Source organism: Chiloscyllium plagiosum, chromosome 30 (assembly GCF_004010195.1).
Source record: "Chiloscyllium plagiosum isolate BGI_BamShark_2017 chromosome 30, ASM401019v2, whole genome shotgun sequence".
Taxonomy (NCBI): Eukaryota; Metazoa; Chordata; class Chondrichthyes; order Orectolobiformes; family Hemiscylliidae; genus Chiloscyllium; species Chiloscyllium plagiosum.
The window spans coordinates 5,761,491-5,771,490 of record NC_057739.1 but is presented as its reverse complement, the minus strand read 5'-3'; the positions used below and the strand labels follow the sequence as shown (position 1 = coordinate 5,771,490).

The following is a 10,000-nucleotide window of genomic DNA, read 5'->3' as shown; positions in this document are numbered from 1 at the left end:
TGTCGTATGTGAGAAATTAGGGAGGGTTTCCACATTACTAATGATTATGTTAGCAAGAAGTGTCTTTGGTTGCAAATCCTATCTAATCGCCCGGATCGGTTAGAGCAGTACTTAGAGGCAATAAGGAATTTACAGGAGCGAAGTGGTATGATGGATGGTAGTTATTCGAAGGGAGAAAAACCACAGATACACAGTCAGGTAGATGGGTTACCTCCAGGAAAGGTAGGAGAGGCACAGACAGATGTTTCTGCAGCCAGCAGCAAAAACTTCAGATTGGTGTGTTGCCTCCCTGGTGCCAGGATCAAGGATCATTTGGAGATGGTGCAGAATATTCTAAGGGGAAAGAGTCCAGCAGGCTGTCGATGTACACATTGGAACTAACGACAAAGGAAGGGAAAAGGATGAGATCCTGAAGGGAGAATATACAAGATTAGCAGGAATTTAAAAAGGAGTAGTAATATCTGGATCACTCCTGGTGCTATGAGAAGTGAGGGTATGAATAGGAGGACAGAGCAGATGAGTATGTGGCTGAGCAGCAGGGGAGAAGGGTTCACATTGGATCATTGAAATTTCTCCTGGGATAGAATGGACCTGTGCAAGGAGGACAGATTGCACCTGAATTGAATGTAGACTAACATACTGGCAGGGAGATTAGGTTGAGCTGCTTGGGAGGATTTAAACTAGTAAGGTGGGCGGCAGGAGATAGAGAGAAACACGGAAAGAGTAAAGTGATCAGTCTGAGATTGGTACAGTTGGGAAAAGGCATGAGTCAAACACCCAGGAGCAAAGCAGAGAACAAGGTAAATTAAACTGCATTTATTTCAATGCAAGATGCCTAACAGGTAAGGCAGATGAACTCAGGGCACAGTTAGGAACACGGGACTGAGCTATCATAGCAATTACAGAGATGTGGCTCAGCGATGGTTAGGACTGGCGGCTTAGTGTCCCAGGACACAAAATCTACAGGAAGGATAGGGGGTGGGGGCAAGAGAGAAGGAGTGGCATAATTGCTAAGAGATAGCATTACAGCTGTACTTAGGGAGGATATTCCTGGGTATAAAACCAGGGAGGTTATTTGGGTGGAAGTGAGAAATAGGAAAGGGATGATCACCTTACTGGGATTGTATTATAGACCCTCAGTAGTCAGCAGGAAATGGAGAAACAAATCTGTAAGGAGATTTCAGTTACCTGTAAAAATAATAGGGTGATTGTGATAGGGGATTTTAATTTTTCAAATATAGACTGAGACTGCCATCGTGTTTAGGGTTTAGGTGGAGAAGAATTTGTTAAGGTTGTACATGAAACTTTTCTGATTTACTATGTGGATGGACCTACTAGAGAAGGTGCAAAACTTGACCGACTCTTGGGAAATAAAGCAGGGCAGGTGACTGAGGTGTCAGTGGGGGGAGCACTTTGGGGCCAGCGACCATAATTCTATTCGATTTAAAATAGTGATGGAAAAGGATACACTGGACCTAAAAGTTGAAGTTCTAAGTTGGAGGAAGGCCAATTTTGACAGCATTAAGCAAGAACATTCAAAAGCTTATTGGGAGCAGATGTTCGCAGGTAAAGGGATGGCTGGAAAATGGGAAGCCTTCAGAAATGAGATAGCGTGAGTCCAGAGACAGTATATTCTTGTTAGGGTGAAAAGCAAGGCTGGTAGATATAGGGAATAGAATAAAGAAGGAGGAGGAAACAAATGTCAGGTATAGATAGCATAAGTTTTTGTTGCAAACGTTTCATCCCCTGGCTAGGCGACATCATCAGTGCTTGGGAGCCTCCTGCGAAGCGCTTCTTTGATGTTTCCTCCGGTGTTTATAGTGGTCTGTCCCTGCCGCTTCCGGTTGTCAGTTTCAGCTGTCCGCTGTAGTGGTTGGTATATTGGGTCCAGGTCGATGTGTTTGTTGATGAAGTTTGTGGATGAATGCCATGCCTCTAGGAATTCCCTGGCTGTTCCCTGGTATTTTGGACACTACAATGCAAGGACTGCACAAAACACTATATAGGACAAACAGGAAGACAGCTAACAATCCACATACATGAACATCAACTAGCCACGAAACGACACGACCAGCTATCCTTAGTAGCCACAACACGCAGACAACAAGCAACATGAATTCGACTGGGACAACACTACTATCATAGGGCAAGCCAGACAGAGAACAGCCAGGGAATTCCTAGAGGCATGGCATTCATCCACAAACTCCATCAACAAACACATCGACCTGGACCCAATATACCAACCACTACAGCGGACAGCTGAAACTGACAACCGGAAGCGGCAGGGACAGACCACTATAAACACCGGAGGAAACATCAAAGAAGCGCTTCGCAGGAGGCTCCCAAGCACTGATGATGTCGCCTAGCCAGGGGACGAAACGTTTGCAACAAAAACTTCCAGCTCGGCGAACAGAACCACAACAACGAGCACCCGAGCTACAAATCTTCGCACAAACTTTGAATAGACAGCATAAATTGAGTAAATCCTTAGAAGAGTATAAAGAACATAAAGGGAGTAAAAGTATATTAAGAGGGAAATCAGGAGGGCAAAAAAGGGAAATGAGATAGCTTTGGCAAATAGGGTTAAAGAGATTCTATGAATACATTAAGGACAAAAGGGTAACTAGGGAGAGAATAACAAAAATCAGCAAGATCTCCTGCAGTTCCATATGTAGGCTATGTAGGAGATACTAACAAGTATTTTGCATCAGTGCTTACTGTGGAGAAGGATGTGGAAGATATAGAGTGTGGGGAAATAGATGGCGACATCTTGAAAAATGTCCATATTACAGAGGAGGTGGTGCTATATGTCTTAAAACTCAAAAGGTGGATAAATCCCCATGACCTGATCAGGTGTCTCCTAGAACTCTGTGGGAAGCTAGGCAAGTGATTGCTGGGCCCCTTGTTGAGATACTTGTATCATCAATTGTCACAGGTGAGCTGCCAGAAGACTGGAGGGTGACTACCATGGTGCAACTTTTTAAGGTGTAAGGAAAAGCTAGGGAACTATAGACCGGTGAGCCTGACATCAGTGGTGGTTAAGATGTTGGAGGGAATCCTGAGGGACATGATGTACATGTATTTGGAAAGGCAAGGACTGATTAGGGATAGTCAACATGGCTTTGTGCGTGGGAAATCATGTCTCATAAACTTGATTGAGTTTTTTAAAGAAGGCATGGAGATGATAGGTGAGGGCAGAGCAGTGAATGTGATCTATATGGAATTCAGTAAAGTGTTTGACAAGGTTACTCATCAGAGACTGGTTAGCAAGGTTAATTCACATGCAATACAGGAAGAACTAGCCATTTGGATACAGAATTGGCTTGAAGGTAGAAGACAGAGGGTGGTGATGGTGGAGGGCTGCCTTTCAGACTGGAGGCCTGTGACCAGCAGTGTGCTGGGTCCACTGCTTTTCGTCAATTATTTAAATGATTTTGGTGTGAACATAGGAGATGTAGTGAATAAGTTTGCAGATGACACTAAAATTGGAGGTGTAATAGACAGCAAAGAAGGCTACCTCAGAATACAACAGGATCTTGATCAGATAGGCCAAATGGGCCCAGGAGTGACAGATGGAGTTTAATTTAGACCAATGTGAGGTGCTGCATTTTGGAACGGCAAATCAGGGCAGGACTTATGCACTTAATAGTACGATCCTGGGGAATGTTGTTGAACAAGGAGACCTTGGAGTGCAGTTTCACAGTTCCTTGAAAGTGAGTCATAGGTGGATAGGATAGTGAAGAAGGGGTGTAGCATGCTTTCCTTTATTGGTCAGTGCATTGAGTATAGGAGTTGAGATCATGTTGTGGTTGTATAGGATAGTGGTTAGGCCATTTTTGGAATATTGTGTGCAATTCTGGTCTCTCTCAGAAGGACGTTGTGAAACTTGAAAGGGTTCAGAAAAGATTTACAAGGATGTTGGGTGACCTTATAGAGGTTCATACAATCATGAGGGGCATAGATAGGGTAAACAGACAATGTCTTTTCCCTGGGATGGAAGAGTCCAGAACTAGACAGTATAGGTTTAGAGTGAGAGGGGTAAGATTTAAAAGGGACCCAAGGGGCAACTTTTCCATGCAAAGGGTGGTGCCTGTATGGAATGAGCTGCCAGAGGAAGTGGTGAAGGCTGATACAATTGCAACATTTAAAAGGCATCTGGATGGGTATATGAATAGGAAGGGTTTAGAGGGATATGGGCCAAGTGCTGACAAATGGGACTAGATTAGGTAAGGATATCTGGTCAGCATGGATGAGTTGGACCAAAGGTTTCTGTGCTGTACATCTCTAGGATTCTGTGTAATCTCTCCTGTCTTCCACTTGGTCATGAGCCTTTCAATTTGTTCTCTTCCCACTCTCCTCCTCCCTACAACTAGTTACATTTCTTAACTTTTCTTTGTTCAAAACTAAGGTAACAGATTTGATATTGTTTCTCATACCGAAACATGAACGGATATTTCTCCACAGATGCTGCCAGGTCTGTTGAATTTTTCCAACAATTTCTGGTTTTGTTAATATTAAAATATGAACAGATTTTTGGTCTCTAACCTAAGCATTCTCAGCATTTTCTATTTTTATGTTAGACATCAAGTTCAGATGGTTTACCTTCAGAACACATTGTGAAGTGTTCTATCTTGGACATGGAGTGTCAAAAGTAACCCTCCAGACTCCCAGAATCTGGAACGTAACTCTAATTATTCCGTAGCACATTTCAATGAGATTGTAAGTAGGGAATAAGTCAATCAAACCAGAATAACTGAAAGTAGCCATGTTATACACCTTTCATACCCAGGCTTTGGAGGCACAGACACAGGTGCTGGGATCGCAGTTTCTGTGGTCAGGCTTTCTATGCTGGGGGCTGGTGAAGACGTAGCAGATTCATGAGAGCTGGTACTCAGCTTGTCAGATCCTGACTCCTTCGCAAACTTTACCTGTGACAAAAAGTGACAAAGTGAGTTTTCTAGTTCACAAATACCCAAATAACACCTTGCAGCGCCACAAACTCACTGAGCTGGTAAAGCAACCACACAAAGATCTTCAGTGTTTAATTTAGCCATCAGTTTGAGTATGCAATGAAGAGCTGACAGTTCAATAGGTCTGAGAACATTAGACTATAGAAAGTAAAATTCTTATTGAGAAGCCACATTACGGCCAAACACAAATTTCCAGGAAACCTTGTTCTATACATCAAAACAACACCCATGATCGCACAACTGTTGTATGTTAGGCTTTGCTTACATGTTCAATCTGAACATTCAATTAAATCCACAATCTTTATCAACTGAATTTCCAAGTTTTCAAAGTGGATACCAATTCGAACCACACTGATCCAATCAGAGTTGTGGGGAAAATAATGATCAGCATATATTCCCAAAATAAGCCAGATATGGCTGAGTCTTAGCTTGGAATGAGGTGAAAACGTATACACACCTTAACTAACACTCACCCTTTTAACCTCCACTTCAAAGATTAGTGTGGCATTGGCTGGAACCCGGTTTGGTATTCCCTGTGATCCATACGCCAAACCTGGAGGTACAATCAAAAGTCTTCTTCCATTCTTCTTCACTCCCAGCATTCCAACTTCCCAGCCCTGCAAAACGCACCATTTACAAAGATCAACAAATTGTTCCCAATAGATTAACATGGTAATCAAAAGAGTTGGTACGAGTAAAAATAGCCACAAAACTGTTGAATGCCATTAAAAATTCACGTTCAACTTGTATTCTTTAGGCCAGGAACAAGGTAAAGGCAGCAAACGGTATGCTGGCCTTCATTGCGAGACGTTTCGAATACAGGAGAAGGGATGTTTTGTTGTAGTTATACAGGGCCATGGTGAGGCCCACCTAGAACACTGTGTGCAATTTTTTTCTCCTTTTCTGAGAAGAATGCTCTTGCTCTTGAGGGAATGCAGCAAAGGTTTACCAGGCTGATTCTGGGAATGGTGGGACTGGCGTATGAGGACAGATTAACTGGGTTAGGATTGTTTTCACTGAGGTTCAGACATGCGCGTGTGCGTGTGTTTTTGGGGGGGGGGAATGAATGGACTCTCAGAGACTTACAAAATTCTAACAGGACCAAACAGCATTGATGCACGAAGGACATTCCCAATGGTGAGTGCGCCCACAACCAGAGGTTACGGTCTAAGGATACAGGCTGGATCATTTGGAGGTGGAGATGAGGAGACATTTTTTCAGCCAGAGAGTGGTGAGCCTGTGAAATTCATTACCACAGGAAGTAGTTGATGCCAAAACTTTGAATGTATTCAAGAGGCAGCTACATACAGCATTTGGGGCAAATGGGTTAAAAGGTTATGGGAGAAAGCAGAATTAGGCTATTGAGTCAGACGATCAGCCATGACCATAATGAATGGCCTCCTCCTGCTCCTATGTTTGACTCTATTATCCCACAAGTTACCTAGTAAACCATACCATACACACCAAAATACAAACAGAAAAGTAAAGCATCTTGAAGTAGTGACCATCGTATGACGGAATTACTTAAGTTTGAATGCTGTGGCTGCAGGGTGCAGACAACACAAAAAATGCTTTAAATTAAAAGTGATGATAAGGAAAAGGCGTTTGTGGATTGATAAGTATATCCCTCCCAAGGACAAAAGGAATAAATCTGAAATACTGCAAACATGGTTGAAGAACAGCATTAATCAAGATACAGCTCATTAAAGGCAGAGGAGCCCTGTCTAAAATTAGGGCGGTGGTGGTGGTGGTGGTGGGGTGGGGCGGCGCAGCTAAACATAACATCACAAAGCTAGAGTGGCGGGGGGTTGGTGAATCAGATCACCAACAAAAAAAAATAAATAACTCTGGACAACTTCAAGGGTTATGGCCAAAGGTTTATACAAAGTAAGATTGTGGAAGAAGAGAAATTATTGAAACACTTAACCTTTTGCTCTTGAGTTTAGAAGGATGGGAGGAGATCTAATTGAGATAGAAGAGATGCTAAAGGGGATTTACAAAGTAGATGGAGAAAGGATGTTTCCTCTAGTGGAGGTAATCTAGAACAAGGGGTCAATTTTCAGATATTGAGTAGCTGATTTAGATCAGATTTAAATCTCTCAAATGGTCCTGAACCTGTGGAATTCACTTACCAGCATGTGATGGATGCTGAGACGTGGAGTAAATTTAAAGAGGAGACACAAATTTTTAGTTAACAACAGGTTAATGTAGTCAACGCCAAAACTTTGAAGGTATTCAAGAGGCAGCTAGATGCAGGACTTGGATTGTGGGGAGCAGGGAGGAGTGTGGAGTTGAGGCTGAGATGAGATCAACCATGATCGTATCAAAGCAGACGAGGCTCAAGGGACTGAATTGCCTACTCCTAATTCCTATGTCCTTTACCTAACTCCTCGGCAAGAGCTAGTGTGTTACTTTGATTCACTTGCATTTGCATTCATAGTTTCACAGCCAAGTCAAATTCTCCAGTTAATAATGACCACAATTCATTCCAGTCGCTTCCCATTTTTCTGACTGCCACCAACCCCCACTAATCATCGTCTCCACCAGGGGTTCCCATGGCTCCATTCCTGATCCCCAAGACCTACCTTTATCACTTTCCCCGATCCTATTTTCAACCGCAGCAACTTGTCTCTATTCACATTCGTGTCAAACACCTGAAAACGTTTGAAACAGCAAATGTGACAAGGAGCAGGAAACAATGTACATGGACCTTCTGCTGCTTTTGCTCTTTCTAATATTCCGCATTAAAGCAACTATTTTTGCACTAGTGTCTACACCAGTCATTCTATGGTCTGTTAAATGAGCATTCTTTGGTATTTAAATTAAGGAAATGATCAGACTGACCAAACCTAGAACCCCTAGAATCAGAGGTTTTCAATCACAACAGTTTGGGCTGTGTTCAAAAGGCCAAATTTTCCCCAACAATCTTAATTGAAACATGAAGCTTCTGGTCGGGATGACAATCGGACTTTAAGATGGATCTGTTTTTAAGTAAATTACAATCTTTAACATAAAAAGACTGCAGCACAGATTCAGAAATCATGGTATTGACTCAATTTTCCCCACCTGTCCAAACGTGTGGTTCTGGTAAAGCCAACCTGTGTAGGACACTTCCAGAGAGTCCCCTGTTTCAACTGCCTGTCCTTCTCCTGGGGCTAGATCTTGGATCAGCACAGATTCCAGTGTCGGGATGCTGTTGCATTTTGCCAAACACACCTGCACAGCAGAAGCAAGTAGAGACTAAACATATGGTCTGGGAAGTTACATGCTAAGATTGGTCAAAAAATCAGTGTTAACTGAAATCCACCTAGTCAAAAATTCTGAAGACAACTAGTGACAAACAATAAAGAATGACATCAACCTGCACCAACATCTCAATTAAAAATTAGCCAAAAACAAACTAATCAGCAACATTAATTCGTACCGAATACTCTTCAGAGCACGATGATGTAGAGACAAAGTGGGAGAACAGGTTCGAAATAAATCACCTTTTCAAGCGATTGAAGACAGACAATCTCAGATTACTTTTGATCTATCCGAGAACATAGGACAAACATAGAGGGGCCAGCAGATCAGTTTAAACCTCAAGTAAAAAATGTAGAGTGTCGAAGTTTAAATCCCATATGATTTGCAGGGATTGAACCAAGTAACTGATTATCATTTCTCAGGCTTTGCCAACATCCTATAAACAGCGCTACAGGATGAGATCATTGACTTTGACCATGCTACACAATTAATTTTCACTCCATCATGATACCCTTAAAATAAAACTAGCGATCCCAACCTTGAAGATTTCAAATAAGCCCACATTGAGAGAATATTCTGCAATTACAGCCTAGAAGAGCCACAGATGCTCAATGAGCAGCCAGATTTTACCTGTTTGGTGAATTCCATCACAGCCTTCTCAGAATCAAACATGATTGACCAATTCTGCCGCTGGTCATCGTAAAACACACAATAATTATTGGCTTGAACCTGAACAGAATGAACATTGAGATGGGTTAAGTTAAGTTAAGCAGAGTGATTTCCAATGAATTGCTCATTCAATGATACACTTCTGGAACAAAGCTATACAAACTACAGACAGAACTCCGGACCGAGATCCAAACTGTGTTAACCCCCTTGAAGCAAAACAACAATAAAAACTGCTAGAATTTGATATCAATATCCAGAGTTCAGCAAGAAAGTGCAATTAAAATCCAAAGATCCACCTGGTATTATTTGGTCTTTGGACAGGATGGAACAACGTCTTGATACACAGCACAACTTAACAATCTGACGTTTTCAGGACCCACATGTGAAAAGGATACTGAGTTAAAAGATTTTGACAAATAAGCATGTGCAAACTAAACTCCCAAATCAGTTGGTCCTTCCAAAAATAGTGAATAGACAGGATTGGGGAAGGGCACTGAAGTGTACAGAGACAGGAAAATAAAAATTAAGTCTGACTTAAAATCATCAGGAAAATATTACCATTACCCTGTTCAAAATATAAGGACCAACAGTTACAAACACTAACTTACTGATCAAAGTTAGACAATGAAAAAGAGAATAATATGACCTTGGACAGGAATATGGAATTTCATTACAATTCTCAGTGAAATTAAGTAAAATTATATCAAAGGAACTGCTCAACAAGTTCCCAGGACAATAGCCAGCATAAAGAGGTAAATTGAACATGCCAGGATTGCAATTAATAAATGAAGGGACAGAATAAGCATTTCTCATTTAAAACGTAAAGGCAAGTATATACAAACAATGATCAAGACAATATATTTATTACAAGTTCTGCAGTTTAAAGATCAAGCAAACATTATGTGATAAAGATTGTTCATTAACTTGGGCAATTAAAGCCGATGCCCCTAGACAATCTGTAGAGGTACCAATGTTCATCCAACTCCCTGACACCATCAAGCTCATCAGTACTGCCCAACAGCATCCAATCTAACTACAAAAAGAACGAATATCTGATCGAGAAATGTTTTTGAAGAAAAACACATCAGATTGAAGCACAGAATTTTAAACCTCAA

The 10,000-nt window shown here is 41.7% G+C and overlaps 1 protein-coding gene across 1 annotated transcript in view; it reads right to left on the bottom strand.

Annotated features, from left to right (window-relative positions):
- Positions 1 to 286: 286 nt before the first annotated feature.
- The window catches only part of LOC122564735 (FK506-binding protein 15-like), a 28,020-nt gene continuing 18,306 nt past the window's right edge, over positions 287 to 10,000 (bottom strand). Inside the window, exons 6-11 of the mRNA XM_043719875.1 lie at positions 8,847 to 8,945; positions 8,037 to 8,186; positions 7,556 to 7,624; positions 5,444 to 5,587; positions 4,786 to 4,928; positions 287 to 377 (exon numbers count right to left, since the gene is read on the bottom strand). Of these exons, the coding sequence (XP_043575810.1) occupies positions 302 to 377; positions 4,786 to 4,928; positions 5,444 to 5,587; positions 7,556 to 7,624; positions 8,037 to 8,186; positions 8,847 to 8,945 (681 nt within the window). The 3' untranslated portion in view covers positions 287 to 301. The remainder of the gene's footprint in view (positions 378 to 4,785; positions 4,929 to 5,443; positions 5,588 to 7,555; positions 7,625 to 8,036; positions 8,187 to 8,846; positions 8,946 to 10,000) is intronic.